Source organism: Hylobates moloch, unplaced genomic scaffold, assembly GCF_009828535.3.
Source record: "Hylobates moloch isolate HMO894 unplaced genomic scaffold, HMol_V3 SCAFFOLD_9, whole genome shotgun sequence".
NCBI lineage: Eukaryota > Metazoa > Chordata > Mammalia > Primates > Hylobatidae > Hylobates > Hylobates moloch.
The window spans coordinates 32,078,238-32,096,123 of NW_026652284.1; the positions used below are offsets into that span (position 1 = coordinate 32,078,238).

At 37.2% G+C, this 17,886-nt stretch overlaps 1 protein-coding gene across 1 annotated transcript in view; it reads right to left on the minus strand.

Moving 5' to 3' along the window:
* Positions 1 to 2,147: 2,147 nt before the first annotated feature.
* PREX2 (phosphatidylinositol-3,4,5-trisphosphate dependent Rac exchange factor 2) overlaps positions 2,148 to 17,886 on the minus strand; it is a 278,754-nt gene continuing 263,015 nt past the window's right edge. Inside the window, exons 39-40 of the mRNA XM_032759608.2 lie at positions 14,378 to 14,445; positions 2,148 to 7,698 (exon numbers count right to left, since the gene is read on the minus strand). Coding sequence (XP_032615499.1) covers positions 7,653 to 7,698; positions 14,378 to 14,445 — 114 coding nt within the window. The 3' untranslated portion in view covers positions 2,148 to 7,652. The remainder of the gene's footprint in view (positions 7,699 to 14,377; positions 14,446 to 17,886) is intronic.

Below are 17,886 nucleotides of genomic sequence, written 5' to 3' on the forward strand. Positions count from 1 at the left end.
TGAGGCTGACCCTAGGTGAGACAAATACCTTTCCAGACCTGGAGGTCCGTATCATCAACTGGCTTTGAGAAATCAATGAGCTGTTTATACCACTGCATTCAGATCATCTTCAAATGCCCAACCAGTGTCAGGCTAGAAAACTCCACACTTAGCATATATCTTTTTAATACTTTTTGTGAAGAAAAATCAGTCTTTTACCTTCAAGTTGTCTAACTCATGACACCCTGGTCATGGCCATCAAGCCTTACAAATTTCGTCCAGAAATCATGGTAAATTGGAGCCAAGTTTTGACATAATAAAGTGTCTTCTAATCCAATATGTCATCATATTAGAAGGCTGAAGTGATTAAAAAGGAGAGGAAACATTTCCATTTTTCTATGGAATATGCTTTTTATGGCCTCTGATACCCTGAGCCTAGATGAATGGTGACAGAATAAAAATTACAGTATAACAATCTGCTTTTAATTCTATTTCACTGTTATTGTTCATTTATGCAAGTATTTGTCATTTCTTCCTTTAAGCCCAAATGGCACCTCCATCAGGTAAAGACCCCACCATCTATCAATGTGCTTACCATTTTTTTCTTCATGTTGTGCAGTTTCTAGAATAGTTTTCCCATATTGTGCTTTGATGAAAATTTGTATTCCAAGGAAATGATAACAAATCTTCCATAAAACATGTCCTATATTCTAGTGCGTTTGGGAAACATTGCATACTATCATTGTCCTCCAAAGTCACCATGGTTATTAGTACCTTAGCAGGTTGGAAAAGTCCTATAATAGAGAAACCTGCTTGATTCTGTGTTTCTTAAACTCATTTTCACCACAAAATACTTGCATGGGGTGTGTGTGTGTGTGTGTGTGTGTGTGTGTGTGTGTGTGTATCTCACTGAATAACAACTCTGGAACATAAATATCTGGAATGCTGTTTTGAAATAAATAAGCTACACCTGCTGATTCTATTTTCTCACTCATATTACTGTATTAAATTTGCAATCTGAGAGTATACCAGCAATCTCCAAAAAGTAAAACCAGTTATTGATTTTGGTTTCCTCCAATTATTATTTGATATGACTTTTTTGAAGTAGCTTGCACAATCAACAACGTATACATTCTTCAAACTCCCCACTTGGATTTCATAATTTTTATCATTATTATCAACTATTTATCTCATTTTGTAAATGCTCATAATGTCCAGTGTCTTGACTTCTTAGCCTGGCATTCCAGATCCAGCTGTATTTTCTATCCATGTCTCTTTCTAAGCACATCCACAGATCTTTGTCGTCTGTCTGGACTGAGCCGCTCACCATCCCACCAAAATATCTGGTGCTTTTTCATCTCGGTGCATGTATTCATCCTGTATTTGTTAACAAGGTTGCTGTTCCCTTCTTCTGTTGCTTAATATTACTCATCTTGAATGCTGATGACCTTTCCTGACCCAGGCTTCTCTCATCATTTTTGTATTTTTTTTTTTTTAATCAATGTTTTCCTCTTTTAGACTGTAAATTTCCTAAGGGTAATGACTATACATATGTTCCTAAATACTAAATATCCATCTTAGTTCAGTGCATTACAAGTAATCTGTAGATGTTCCATAAAGAGATGTTGGATTGAATCTAAATTCTTTGAATTCTATAGTTCATGTTTCTCATTGCCTTCTCTCTCATTTTGCATTACTGTCCACTGCTTTGTCTCGGTAGTTGCCATTTTGGATTGTGTACTGCATTAATCATCTTAAATACACCACCCCCTATAACCCTAGAGTTTGGGAATTATGTGCATTTGTATACCTTTAGCAACTAGGATAGTGGCTGATACATAGTAAGTACTAAATAAACCTTGATAGGTTGGCTAGTTAATTCAGGGGACAGTGTAAGTCTCTTTTCTCTTGTGAAGTTTTCCTATGCCGTGGCCCATGTTAAGCTTCTCTCTCATTCCTTTCTAGCAGTTCATATTTGTAGAATTTGTTTCATACGTGTGTCCCTCCAGCTCATATTTGTAGAATTTGTTTCATACGTGTGTCAAGTTTCTTCTGTCGAGCTTGTGAACTCTTGAAGGGTGAAAAATCTGTGTTTAACGGTTTTTGTCCTCCAAATAGGTAAGCACATAATAGGAATTAAGTTTAAATGGAAAGAAGCTGAACTGGTCATACTACATTTCACTTTATTATTATTAACATTTATCATACATGGTTACTATTCCAATCTTTTATGCAGACAAAAATAAACGATATAAAATACATAATGCACTTCGATAATTTTAACCATACATAAAATATGGAGTAATGGGAGCTATGTTACATGGATATTTTACAAAGCAAAAAGATGACTTTTATAATAATACATCCAGATGAAATTTATCATTAAATTTTGGATTTCATATGATGTTAAATATGGATATATTCAAAACAATTACTATTTATAGAACCAATTTGATATTTTGTCATTTAAAATAATGAATACTATGTAAATGAGTACTTATAAAAATATTTTTAGGCAAAAAGCTCTGTTCTACTCATTTACTTGGCAGTTACAAAAATATATATTCATCTGAAACTCTAATAAATTTGCTTGAGGCATTAGATATTCAAATTCAAATGTATATTTTCTACAGTATTTTACCAATTTAGTGTTCTTGGCTACATACAGTATATTTGTATACATGATATTAGGTTTGTATTACAAATAATGCCATTTTAAGCAAAAGACACAGATGATCAATAACACACAGAGACACCATGAAGGTTTTCAAATCAAACATATCCACACATATACCAGCCTCAACGGCTGTGCCTTGCACTAAGTGAATTCTCAAAAACATTTGTCAGATGAATGCTTGATCGGATAGCATTTATCCTGTTATTTGCACCTAAAATTAACTGTCTAAAGCTATTTCTAGTAGAAATATAATTTTAAAATTTAACAATTTTGTTCTTAATTAGCTATTTCTCAATGGCAGAGCCAGGTCAGTTGATTCCAGATTGAATAGCAAAGTAGTGTCAGTGATCAAAAGACCAGGTACATTTACACATGGTTGGACAGCTCTGATGTCTACGGTAAGACATTCATTCAATACATTGAACAACTCGATTTGTCGTACATTCATACAAAACAAAACAATCTTATTAATTTTTATAACATTATCACAAAAACTAGTAACTATAATATATATAGGCATATACATACACATATATATCTCATTTAGTAGACTTAGTAGATTTCAGGTATCTCTTCTCAGTGAAAGGAGCAAGCTATCCTGAGTGAAACAGGCCTTGTGTCTATATAACAATTGCCCAATGATGCACAGACCACACTTTGACAGTCTTCCATGTATGACCAGCAGATGGTTGGCAATATGAATGCTGACATCACTGTTAATGCCAAGCCTTTGAAGCAGTAACATTTTTGTGAAACCAAAGACTAACTGTAATGACTAGTATGGAGTTGTAGCACCTAGGAAGATAATGGTCAATATTTGTTCAATGGAATATCCTGGGGCCATTTTTGCTACAGACCCCTCTTGTAATTTTCCCCCACCTGTTCTGCTTCATGCAGGGTGAAACTTTGCTGAGGCTCATCACTAAAAGTTCAAGCATTCAACAGAAGACAGATTATTTTTCTCAATCAAAATTCAGATCACTTAATTTCAAAGCTTGGCCCTTGTACTTGAGCAGGACAACCGACAATTCATTTAGCAAATTGGTTAGTATATATACATGTTAATGAAATTACTGCTATGAGAGAGTTCTTAAGTGATAATTTAGTAAGATAATTCACATAACAATGTCTTTAAAAATTAAACATAGTTTAATTCACAAGCAATTTAGTCAAATATTAAAGGTTAGTTTCAATACCACTAGCACATAAAGTCTAAAAAATGACCTTTAAAGTAAAATGTAAAGTAAAAATGACCTCAAAGTAAGACTATTCATTTTAAATTTCAATATTACGGCTTTTCAAAAGTATAAGTGAATAAAAATATACCCACTGCTCTGCATTAAATCATGCTACACAGAAAAATATCTACTTGAACTAACAAAATAATACTTTAGTATTTTAAATGCAAAGGTATTAGTTTCAAAACACAGAGTCATTTACTCTCAACTGAACACTTCCAAATCAATAAATACTAATTTTGTCTATAAAATGTATAAGCCCAAAGGATTGAAAATAGTTTGTTTTGTTAAATTAATTAACATGACCCTTAGGCTTTGTTTACCCATTCATTTTCTTGGCTCTCAAAGTTAGTGTCAAGGTCAATTTCATTTCATTCTGAATGCAATGATCCCAAAATTTAAATTAATAGACTCAGAACCAATGTCATTTCAATGTCATATATATTATAGTATCATAAAAAGTTTACCTAATTTTAAACTGATTTAAAATTCGCTGCAAGAAGAGTGGCCAATGAATGCATGGTGAATCCAAGCCACTAGAAGAATGTGTTTTAAAGAGATAGAGAACAGTATGAGACTTCAGATTTGCGAACTGATAAATAAAGCTTATAAGTTCAATATTATATATCCAATATAAGTAAAACTGGCACAGAAATTCTCTCCCCCTTTTATCCCTTTAAATAGGAATGGAAATACACGTAAAATTCTAATCTTCTCAAATTTTTCATACTTTAATTCACATTAAATTTTGTAATATTTGGAATTAATATTAGAAAAATTATAGGAGATAATAGAATGCTTAAGATGTATTGACTATGAATTTTTAGTTCACAATTATTTTTGAGTCGGGCCCTAAGTTAAGATCCAAAATTTCTATGCATGACCTTCCCTTTTAGGTTGGCGGTGGGGGTGGGAGTTGTCCATGCTCAGAACCTGGAAGAAGTTAGCAGGTTTTGGCAGTATTTGAAGGTGCACTGGTTATAGAGGAGCATGTAGCATTAAGGTAAACACATCCTAAAACCTCAAGGCCACTTAATGCCCAATGTCACATGGAGGTACATATGGCATTGAAGAAATTGTCATTATTCATTCATCCATTACGAATGTTTTTTACTCTTACCACTGTGTTGGAATTATTATAAAGTTTTATGCGATGTACTATCTAAAACTGTTATTTTTGATGAGGAGGAATATGATACAAAATAGTTTTTCAGATTGCAACACTGTTGAGTTACCTCAAAATGTGCATCCAGAGTTGTAAAATGTCCAAGAAATACTATAATTTTCATATAATTAAAGCATTTTACATATTTCCATTCACCATTTTTTAATACAAGATGTATAATTTAATGACAACACATGCCACATAACTCCAAATGTACTTACCAATCATTGTAATATTACAATAGTTCTTATATTGATAGGGAAAAGTAGCATAATGCATTAAGAAGGCAGACTTCCTGGGTTCAAATTTTGGTTCTACCCCTTGTCAATCATGTGACTTTGTGCAAGTCACTGGGCTATTCTTTGCTTTGGTTCCTCAACTCTAAAAATGGGCGCGATAAAAAGAGTACCATGTCACGTCATTATTATGAGGATTAAGTGAAGCAATAACAACAGGATACAGGCAAAGCAATTGGAGGTATTACTGGGCATGTAGTAATTCCTTAATAAGTGTTAGCTACAATTTTTATTATGATCAGAAGTTATAGTGACCGATGTTAATATAAACCATTACTATTTTTGAGCATTTAGTAAGTACCAAGCATGATAGATGACACACTTATGTTTAACCCTAAAAATAATATGAAGCACATTCTATTATGAAGAAAGTAGATCCTTAAAAATATAAAATATGTTAGCTTATAAATACCATAATAGCTGATAATTTGCCCCATGAAATATGGCAAAGTACAACTGAAATCATTTTAATGACTTTCACGCCTCTAATGAGGATTACTGCTTCCGGGATGGTGATGAGAAAACAGTCATGACAATATGAAAGGACTTGCTAGCTAATCAGCTGTTTTCTCTCATTAGCCCTACGAATGTTAAATCCTTGAAAGTTAAGATATTTATGTAAAGATATCTTTATTAAATTCAAAATGTTCAACTTTTTCTTGAAAACTCTGATGTTAGGTTCCTTGTTTTTCATTATATATGGACTTCTCACAAAAGTCTCAAGAGCTTCTGTGCCAAATAACAATTATTATTAACCTTACCTAGTAGTATACACATATTGCCTATACATGTAACATGGTATTTTTGTTATTCAATACATAATGGCTAATGACAAAGGTTTTTAATAACAGTTTGAAAACCATGATCAAATTTCATAAATTAAAATTTAATAATGGGCCGGGAGCAGTGGCTCAAGCCTGTAATCCTAGCACTTTGGGAGGCTGAGGTGGGCGGATTACTTGATGTCAGGAGTTCAAGACCAGCCTGGCCAACATGGTGAAAACCCGTCTCTACTAAAAATACAAAAATTAGCTGAGCATGGTGGTGCACGCCTGTAGTCCCAGCTCTTGGGAGGCTAAGACAAGAGAATGGCTTGAACCCGGAAGGTGGAGGTTGCAGTGAGCCAAGATTGCACCACTGCACTCCAGTCTGGGTAACAGAGTGAGACTCAGTTTCAAAAAATAATAATAATATTAATAATAATTGTTTGCACATATTTTAGATATGAAAAGCATTTCACATACTAAATTAATGTAAACCAATATAATTATCACAATCATGAGTATTTTGTTTGAAAATTATGGATTTAAAATAAATATTACTGTATTTATTATGCTAAAAACAATGTTATTGCATCAATGTAGAAATGATAAACATTACATATACTTTAGAATAAGGATAGAATACACCTTGTGCGTCCACAAATTATCAAGTTCCCTAATGGTCCTTTTAAAGTACAAATAAAGCCTTATTTTCCTATCTTATACATATATCTTGACAGAAAAATTCTCATGATGGTGTATTCCTTGAAGAGTCTGACCTCTCATATAAAATTAAGAGTTTTAGGTATCTAAGATAAAAGGTCTGCCCATTGCAGACACCAAAAATAGCATTGATTTGCTAGAGCTGTCCACAAGAATAAGGGATGCCCAAAGGCAGCTAGAAGAAAGTGAGTCCTGCTGGAGGCCTTAATCAGCTTTGTTCTCCTCTAATAAGAAATAAGCCCTTAGGAGAAAGAGTAAAGCATGCTTTTCCACCTTTTACACATTAATGACTTTCTCTCTGGCAAATGGGGGACTGAAAATGTATACCACACACAGTCTATATTGTTCTTAACATTTTTCATGATGATTTGCAAGATGTCACCAGGTTTCTTCAATAACAGCCTTCTTCAAGAGGAACTCTCCAGTATTACATGTGTCCACTTGGAAAAGATGAAAACAAACCTAATAAAACAATTTTAATGAATGGGAGAGGAGGCATGGTGGTTAATATTTAAATCTCTAATATTTTTTTCTTTATGTTCCAGGGATGGATTTTACTCTAAAAGTGAATACTTAATGTCAATACACAGAGACATTAGTTTGTGAAGCTGAACTCTCTGAACTTCTATCCATTTCCAGCATAAATATCCAAGTGTAAACTGAACACTACTTGTTTGCAATGGGGAGAAAGATTTACAGAAAAAAAAAAAAAAAGCATTGATTTATCTTCAGTGGAGAATGTTTAGCCAGCATGTAGTTTGTCTAGTCCAGCATTCAGGACCTTCTGCCTGCCTGGTTTCTTGGGAATTCTTTTCATTCTTCTCCAGCTGGGGGAGGCGGCTCGCACAGCTTGTACAGCCTAGAAAAGGCATGGGAAAGTTTGACAGTGACTTAGCGTATTACCATTACATGAGGTGTCTTTATTGGTAGAACAAACACATTGATGATAATTTCTTGTTTCGTGAGTCATGATCAGATTGTCTATTTCACTAAAAATAACATATGAATTAGCAAACTCCAAAAATTAGATTCTGTGATTTAGAAAACACCAGTGCCCCTCTGCACATCTTGATGGCTGTGGATGAAGTAATCCTGAATTTTTTAAACCTGCTGCATCTTCTCCAATGCCAACCGCCCAGGCTGTTCACCACACTCGTGGTAAAACCTACTCTCTTGATTCCAGGAAATGATATTATTATGATAATTACCATGATGTCTATCATGATTATTTTGTAGCAAGATGGCACCTATCTCATAGGGGTCTACTGATTTTCTGATTTGTTTTAGAAATATGCTTCATTTTCTACTATCCCCAGAGTGCAGGCAGTTGGCTGTGGATAGGCTGACATGGCAAGATTCCTGAGACCTAAATCTCAAAGGCACAATTGGCTAGAGTTTCCTAAGGATGAATTGCCCAGCTCTGCCCAGGGCCCACTCACCCGACTGTGGGCTCTTCAAGTGGGTCAAGGATCCACTTAAACCATGGAGATGCCTGGAAATGCTTCCCATTGCAGCCCAGGTCTAGTTGTTCAAGACTATGCAGCATTCAAGGAAAACTCAGGGGGTTTAACTAGGCTCACACAAGTTGTGGTGTTCCACGTTCTCCTGAGTGGTTAAATGATAACAGCAGAACCAAAGTAAAAGGGAACATAATAGCTGCCTAATAGCCCTAGTGATCTCAAGGCCATACGCATTACTTACAGCATATCCTGAGAGATTGATTGGCTGAACTAAAATGCTGGATTGGACTATGCCTGTTTTCTAAACAGCACCCATGGCCACACTGGTCTCACTGCAGAGCTTGGACGAATGATGTCAAAATGCAAGGTGCAGATTTCCACTTGGCATCTTTTCATAAAAGCATTCCAAACCCAGGACTAGCTGTGGTGATTCAATCCCTTTTACCGACTAAATTGAAAACAGCTTCAATGAATTGTTGACCAATTTAGCAAATTATAAATTTCCTCTCCCTTTGACATTTAATCCCTTGCTAATTATAGATCAAGGGAGAAGAATGAGCAAGACTTAATATTGAATTATAACTCCTGGTTAACAAAATGAGCTTTCCTAGTATGAGAACATGTAGAAGAAGCTATTGGCTTTGGACGTTTGCAAAATGTATTTCAAGTCTGGAAGGTGGTTTATGCGCTACATGTTATCTCCATGCAAGAGGCGAATACTGAAATAAAGACATCTCACATCAGAAAAAGCTTATTTCATCCTTCCCAGAGAAAAGAATACATTCAATTGACCCGATGTACTTCAAAGGTTCTTTTTCAGCTGAAGAATATGGTGTTGCTTCAAATTGCATTCCCAGGGCTGGGATAATGAAAGGATAAGAAGGTTCTTTTTCTTCTTAATTTCCTTCCTCTTATTTCCCTGACAGTGCTGCCTAATGATTGAAAAGGCACATGGGCTTAGTCACGTAGGACAGGAATGGGAAGATGGGTGGCGAATGTCCTGCCCCATGAGATCTGGGCTGAGCCATCACATTCCATTACCTTGCTCAGCACGTTTCCACATAATGTAACTAATAGCACTAGGTAGACGAGTCTTTGAAATGTCTGCCTCACAAATTGAAGGAAAGGCTACTCCCTGTGATCACCTAATAAAATAATAGCTCCGGGTATTGTGGAACTGGGCAGATTCAGCTTCTGTGAGGCTTCTTGGAAGTGACTCAGGGTTATTTGAGTTCAGACACATTTGTAATGGAAATTGCAGAGCTTTGGGAATTTAGAACAGGCAGATGAAGGTTCTAAGTGAAATGTAATAGGTAAGAGTTGGACTCTCATCCTGCACTGAAGCATTTATTTTTTGGCAGATAAATTGTTGGGCAGTGTGAGGCCTTGGTCTGCCCATCATTTGGGGCCCTTTTGTATTCTCATTCCACTCACATCAGTGGCCCTGCACGAAAAAGGTTTGGTTTTGGCCTTCATTCTCCTATTCTTCTTTGAGCTCAGGTAGCCCAAATTTCCTGGCCAAATGCAAATCTGCCAAGAGCAGAACTTTCCAACTTCATGCTATGGATGGTGCCTTTCACCTTTCTACATAGCAAAAATAAAAGCTATGTGAAAGGAGACCACACAGTAAACGCCTCTTTCAAGGTTAAAGCATCAATCACACGCTGTCCCAAGGCAATTCTCCCCATCTCACAAATGAGAAAACTGAGTCTCAGAGACAAAAAAACTCCTGACTAAATAAGGTCACACAGCCATTTTTTTTCCATCTTTTCTTTCTTTTTTTTTTTTAAGAGACAAGGTCTCACTCTGTCTCCCAGGCTGCAGTGCAGTGGTACGACCATAGCTCACTGCAGCCTCAACCTCCTAGGCTCAAGCTATCTTTCCATCTCAGTCTCCTGAGTAGGTGGGACCACAGGCAGACAGCCCGGCTTATTTATTTAGAGACACAGTCTCGCTCTGTCGCCCAGGCTGGAGTGCAGTGGCGAGATCTCGGCTCACTGCAACCTCCGCCCCCTGGGTTCAGGAGATTCTCCTGTCTCAGCTTCCTGAGTAGCTGGGTCTACAGGCGCATGCCACCATGCCCGGCTAATTTTTTTTATATTTTTAGTAGAGATAGGGTTTCACCATGTTAGCCAGGATGGTCTTGATCTCCTGACCTCATGATCCGCCTGCCTTGGCCTCCCGAAGTGCTGGGATTGCAGGCGTGAGCCACTGCACCCGGCCATTTTTTATTTTTTATTTTATGTAAAGACAGGGTCTTGCTTTGTTGCCCAGGCTGGTCTTGAACTCCCAGTATCAAGCAATCCTCTCACCTCAGCCTCCCAAAGTGCAGGGATTACACATATAAGCCACCACGCTCAGCCAATTTTTTTCACTTTTAACCACTATAGAATGCCCCCTCCTGATTAAACAAGTAAAGAAAATCAGCTTTTCATAGCACAAGAGTTCCAGATTTTGTGACATGACAAAAACTTTATTTTGTGAATAAAGCCAGTGTGCTGGATGTGCAGTCCGACATCTGGAATGTAATATTTGGTTCCTAAGGAAGAGAGGCTTGTTGCCCTGAAGAGCCAATGTATGAAGCTGGGAGGGGGAAGGTCCTTTGTACTCCCTCCTCACATACCCATTTTATCCTACCACGATACCCATTCACTTGATTCTCTAAATTTATTTTGTCTTTGTATTCTACTAGGCTGCAAGCTCTGAGTGCATGAAGTGTTTCTCATCCATCTTAATACCCCAATGCCAAAATCAGTTCTGGACACATCTGTTAGACACAGATTGCTAAAGGGGAGGATGCAAAATGCATTGGAGCCAAGGGTGTCCAAGAAACAGCCCTCCCCAGAGCAGACTTTACCTACCTCAGAATTATTAAATTCTGATACTCTGCTTTCTAGCTTCTGATTTCCTAAATTATTATATTCACTCTCCAGTAGTGTGACTATGGCTGATTGCTCCTTTTTGAATTCCAGAACAACCATCTCCAGTCCATGGCTCACTTTAGATTCTGTAGCCTTGCTTCCTCTGCTTTCTCTTCAGTGCTGACATCTCCTGAGGGTGTCCTGACTTCTCTCATCTCTCTTACCCATACATTGTCGTAACAAAATTGATTTCTGTGTCTTCACCTAACTCCTAAATATCGAAGACTCATAGGACTATAGCGCCACCTATTCTTTTCTCCTTGGCTTTCGACCAGTGTATTCCACCGTCCACAATGTCCTCTCCAGGGATGGCGATTGATGCTCGATCTCAGTACTACCAAGCTGAGCTCCCCATCTCCTCCCTGTGTGTGTGCTTCCCCTCTGTGCCCACTGTCTCAGAGGAAAGAACCACCAGCACCTCATTATCCAAGCCAAAGATTTGGTGGTCATCCTAGAATCTTCCTTTTCCCTAAAGCCCTTTATCCAATTAGTGTCCAAAGACTATTGATTCTGTCTTCTAAACATCTTTCTAACCCATCCTCTCATCTTGGCCTCAATACTACCATAATGTTTTTAGGCTCCTGCTTCAGTCTTAGCTGTCCTCAAATGGGCCCTCCTGATGTTGCCAGAGATAAATTCTAAAATTCAAATCTTCCAGATAGGAAGATTGCTTATGCATGCCTCCCTATTGTCTTCAAGTTAAAATCAAAACTCTTCTATACTCCTACAAGTCTCTTCTGACCCAGCCCTGGCCTATATCTCCAGCCTCACTTCACACCATACTTGAATCACATTCAACCACCAGTCATTGAGGTCTAGGCATAGTTCTCAGAACATCATGTCTTCTGTGGTCCTTGGTACTATTGCATCCCCAGTATGGGACATGCATTACAAAGCTGACAGGCCCAGGAGTACTCTGTGATCTCTTCTCTCTGTCCTTAGGCTGCATATGTTCCTTCTCTGTGTTCTCATGACAATCTGTGCCTATTTCCATCACACACTGTGTACCATTTTCATTCTATTCCATTGTTACTCTACTACACTTCAACAACTGGTGGAGGACACTACGTCTTTAGTCCTCTAGCTTTTAGCAAGGGGCCTGGCACCTATAGACACATAGCAGAAATTCAATATATGTGCTCTGAGTAAGTTTTTTAAAACGTCAAGTGGATGGTGAGAGGAAAACTCTGAGAGGGATGGGTTGAGGCTTTGAATCAAATAGTATCTCAGAGAGAGATAGCAAACTTCAGCTCCATGAAGATGTTTCCAGAAACATTATCCCAGCTTTGCCACAGATGGCCTCACCTTGACGGCCAAATGTGTTCTTCAACTCACTGTCTTCGGGGCTGGAGTTCAGGTTCTCAGCTGGGAGAGATTCCAGCCCCTCTGTGTTCCTTGGCATTGTCTCTGCACTCTCCACAGGGTGATTCCTGTTTTCTACCTTTCCTTGTAATTATGCCTTCTTCACCTCATCTTTTTAACTGAAAGCTCTGTGAGGGCCAGGGCTATTTCTAATTCAGGTTTATACTCTCCTTGGGGCATAGCAGAGTGCTTTGCATTTCTGAGGTCCTCAATAAATATTTGCAGAATGAATGAAAGAATAAATAAAATAAATTTTTAAAATTACTCTTGCTTTCTCTCTCAGGCCTATTACTCCCTTGTAGATAATGTCAACTTTATGGCTGGCTCATTTTACTGAGTTTCATTTCAAGTGTTTTTAACATAACCCAATAAAGGAAAAAAAAAAGCAAGTTCATTGGTTTCTTTTCTTGTGTTCAGCTTTCATATTGGTTTATTGATCGGGGTGCTGAAGTCTGATCCCCACCCCACTGTTTATTAGTGTTTATAGGTCTAGCTAAGAACACCTTGCTGAGCCATGATCTTGTTTTCTTATTGGAATTTTAACACTTCACTGGGTCTGTTATCCAAATACACCATGCCTCCCAAGGTGCTGGATGGAGAATGCATATGTAAAAATAATCCTTTAGCAACGGAAAGCCTTAGATTCTAACCTAATCAACTGTGAAAGACAACATTAACAAAGCTTGAGGATTAAACAGAGTTAGGAATCAGCACTAAAAATAAGTGCAATTAGAACAGGAGTGCTCCATCCATTTTCAGAGGGAAAGTATGTTTTCCCTTTGAAAGCACTTTCACTACCCACATGGTTTTTCAGAATGAAATATGACTTCATAAATGCTGCGGCCATCATTCCCACTCTGGTAACTGCTCTGTAAAGAGAAATAGTGTTTCGTCTGTGGCAGTGTTTGGAAGAGCCTATTTTTTGTTAAAATACAGATGTATAAAACCAATCAAATGTAAAAGAAATTATTTAGCTTTTCCCCACTTCAAGATAGATGGTTGCCTACCCTCATCACCAGGGAAATCAAAACCAGAGCGTTTCTCTGATGGCTATTATTTATGTTCATTTATTTTAAAGTCAATGGGAGTCCTTTCTTATGATGATGTGTGAACTGTAAATATTTGAGATAACAAACAAAAATCTCATTTGTTCATTTCCTCATTCAGACATTCTTGAAATCTGTTCAGATATTTGATGTTTACTATGATGAGTAGTAAATAAAATCCAAAAAAATATTCTCTGCCTCCAGAAAACTCATACTCAGGTTGGGCAAAGGAACATGTGACAATATATTGCAACAAAATATGATAAAGTTTATCATAGGTCAATATGACAAGATGCTAAGGGAGTACAGAGAGGAAGGAATCTCAAGAAAGACTCCAAGGAGAAAATGACATCTAAGCTAGGTTTTGCAGTGAAACGGGAGTTTCCCACACAAACACATATGGGAAAGGCAATCATGCTAGAAGGAACAGCATGTACAGTCACAGAAATATAAATGAAAATGGCATTTTGGTTGTTTGGCACAGCTGGATTTCAAATTTTAGTAGTGTCTGTGTGAGCTTTTCTTTTCGAATTCATGATAGAACTTGCAAAATAGAATAATATCCATTTATTTCTGAGAGCATTTATGTGTAATCACACTTAGCCATTGGGTGTTTCAAGGGCAATCTCCGTAATTACAATCAGTACGACACGGGGCACATCCTAGATCAGTTGCATTAGCGGAGGGACACTGCCGGGGAAAATGCTGGCAAATCTTTCCAGCAAGGGCAGAGCAGGGGATGCACTTACCTTGGTGCAGACTGTGGGGTCCGGTCTCTGACTCCCAAATTCTTCGCTGTGTTCTGAACTCTTGCTCCCTGAAAGTCAGGAAAATCACTTTTATCCCTACAGTGTGTTAGTAATAATTTAACATACCATTAACATCTGTGTGTAGGATACTTATTCAAACAACGTCTTTAACATCAAGGGAGATTAGCTAAGAGAGAGACAGACATCGCCGTCTGAGCATTTTCAAAATCAATGCTTTTAATAAAAATGTGCTGCTATGTTGCTTTGTCTTTATTCCTAGAAGCAATCAATACTTCAGATGTTGAAAACAGGCCAGGCACAGTGGCTCATGCCTGTAAATCCAGTACTTTGAGGGGCCAAGGTGGAAGGATTACTAAAGCCTGGGAGTTCAAGACCAGCCTGGGAAACATAGTGAGACTGTCTCTACAAAAAATACAAAAATTAGCCTGGCATGGTGGCATGCAATTGTGGTCCCAGCTACTCGAAAGGCTAAAGTGGGAGGATTGCTTGAGCCTAGGAGGTTGAGGCTGCAGTGAGCCATATTTGTGCCACTGTACTCCATCCTGGGAGACAGAATGAGACCCTCCCTCACAAAAAAAGAAAAATAATAAAAATAAATAAAAATTTTAAAAAGATGTTGAAGACAGTAAATGAGCAGACTATAAATACCTGCTCTGTGTTACCACTTTTCTGGAACAGAATTCACAGTTTTATCACAACTATGCACTTGTTTTTTTCTTACCTGAATTATTAAGTTTACTAGTGTTTAGCAAAAAAATATTTTCTTAACTACTTCTAAAGCAATTTCTGGACAAGCCATGTCCATGCGGATCTATGAAATCTAGTAATTCTGCCTCAGAGTTTATAATAAAATCTACTTTGGCCATGAAAAAGTCTTCACAGTCTGTCAAGTTCATGAATGAAGTTATAATCACTTTAGTTCCTCATGAAAATTACTTACCACATAGGCCAAACACCAGAGTTTGGGGTTTGGAATAGGTTAAGGAGAGTTGTTCAAAAACTCTGAAACTCTCTCTCCAGCTACTACATTCTGAACTAAGGAAAGAAACAAGATAAAAAGAAGGAAAAAAAGAACATATTCTCTCAAAAAGCATGTAAAATAGGAAAACAAATAGGGAAGGGGGTGTGGCATCAAAAAGAAAGGTGAGAAGAAATTCAGGAATTGCGATTAAGGACTTAAGAAAAACTCTTTTGGCTAATCCAAAAGCAGTTATCTCAACTGACTGGTCACAGGCAGTTACAGATCAATTGAACTCATTGTTCTGCTCTTTCCCCACTTTTCACCACTGCACTTAACCGGTCTTTAAAAACAAAAACAAAAACAAAACAAACAAAGAAAATTTTTTATTTTGAAGCAATTTTACAGTTAGAGAAAAATACAGACAGAACTGAGATTTCGCATACTCCATGTGGCTTCCCCTAACGTTAACCCTTCACTTAACCACGGTGTGACTACTAAAACCAAGAATTAACATTGGTACAATATTATCAACTAAACTGCACATCTTATTCAAATTTCTCCATTTTCTCCCACTAAGGATTCTTTTCTGTTCCAAGATCCAACCTAGGATCCCATATTGCCTTTCGCTTACCTGTCTCCTTACTCCCCTCCGATCTGTGACAGTTCCTGAGGTCCTTCCAGCCTTTCATGACCTTAACACTCTTGATAAGTATTGGTCATTACTTTGCAGAATGTCTCAGTTTGGGTGTGTCTGATGTTTGCTCACGATTAGATACAGGAAATGCATTTTGGGCAAGAAAATCACAGAAGTGATGTCATGCCCTTCTCAGTGCATCCCATCAGGAGATACAGGATATTGGCATATCTTATCACTGCTGACATTAACTTTGATCACTTTGATGTCTGCCAGATTTTGGCACTGTAAAGTTACTCATTGCTTTTTTTTTGTAGTTAATAAATATATTTAGGGATATACTATGAGACTATGCAATATCCTGTTTCTCTTCAAACTTTCACTCACTGATTTTAGCCTCTGTTGGTGTATCTTGTCTACGACAATAATATTGTTTTGTTTATGGACTGGAATTCTCTTAAAAAGAGTAATCTCTTCTCCCCAAATTATTTATTTATTCAAGTATATATTTAAATCAGTGTGGACTCATAATTATTTTATTCCATGAGATATAATCTAACACTTATATACATTTTTTTTTTTTTTTTTTTGCTAAACTTATTTCAGTTTTGGCCACTGGGAGCTCTTTCTGGTTGTTTCTTGTGCCTTTTTAATATGCTGCCATCATTGTATCATTGTTTAGTACTCCTTTATTTTCTGGCACCTCAAGATGTTCCAGACTTTTCTTCCTTGTCTCATCTGGTAATTTACCATTTCTCCAAGGGGCCCTGGCTATTTTTATTGGAGAATGGTATTTAGAAGCCAAGATTTGGACACTGAGTGTGCTCTTTACTACTGGGAGAATAACTGCAACTAGGCCTTTCCAGCAGGCAGGGCTAATTTACAAATACAAACATACTCATACATCTATATTCATTTCTACATCTATCCGTATTTGTATGTGTCTGTGTGTGTATTTATCAGTTCATACTGATACATGTGATTTCAATCCAGTAGCATAGGGTTCATTCCAGATTCCAGCCTTCTTCCTTTCCTTATTTGTAACTTTTTTCTCAGACAGTGAGAAATCAGCTTCTTGTTATTTACAATATCTTATTTGTTCATTCTTAGTAATACATAAATTAGTTTTAGAATTCCCAAATCATACCCTGTGAAAAACAGATTTACTAACTAGCGTGAAGTATTTGTGTACAATGCTTTTTGTCTATAGTCTTATAATATTTGCACTAAGTTATTCCATTAAGAAAAATGTTTGCTTTCTTAAAAGGTTTCAAATAAAACTGATGCTTGTCATGCTGAAGACATCTATTGGCACATTTCACTTTAAATTCATCTATATTGTTCATAAACTCAACACTCCAGCTACTTGTGTTTTTATACTCTGGCTTATATTGCTATTGCTCCCTCTACTTAAATACTCTTCCTGCCCCCTTCCCTTCCTGTCTGCATCATATTTATCTTCCAAGTTCCAAATCAAATATCATCTTAGTTAATAATTGATTGGTCACTCACCATATCGGGTACTGTTTTAAGCGCATTAAGTATATTTACTTATTTAATCCTCACAGCAACACTATGAAACAAGTACTATTATTATCCTTGTTTTAATACTGAGGAAACTAAGTACCAAAGAGGCTAAGAATATTCCCCTGAATCACCCAGATAGTCAACACTGGAGTTGGAATTCAAACTGTGGCTGCTTGGCCCAAGAGTCTGTTCTCTTTTATTCACAATAGCAAAGTCATGGAATCAACCTAAGTGCCCGTCAACAGTGGGGCGGATAAAAAACATGTGGTACATATACACCATGGAATATTATATGCCATAAAAAGGATAAAATCACGTTCTTTGCAGCAGCCTGAATGCAGCTGGAGGCCATTATCCTAATTGAAT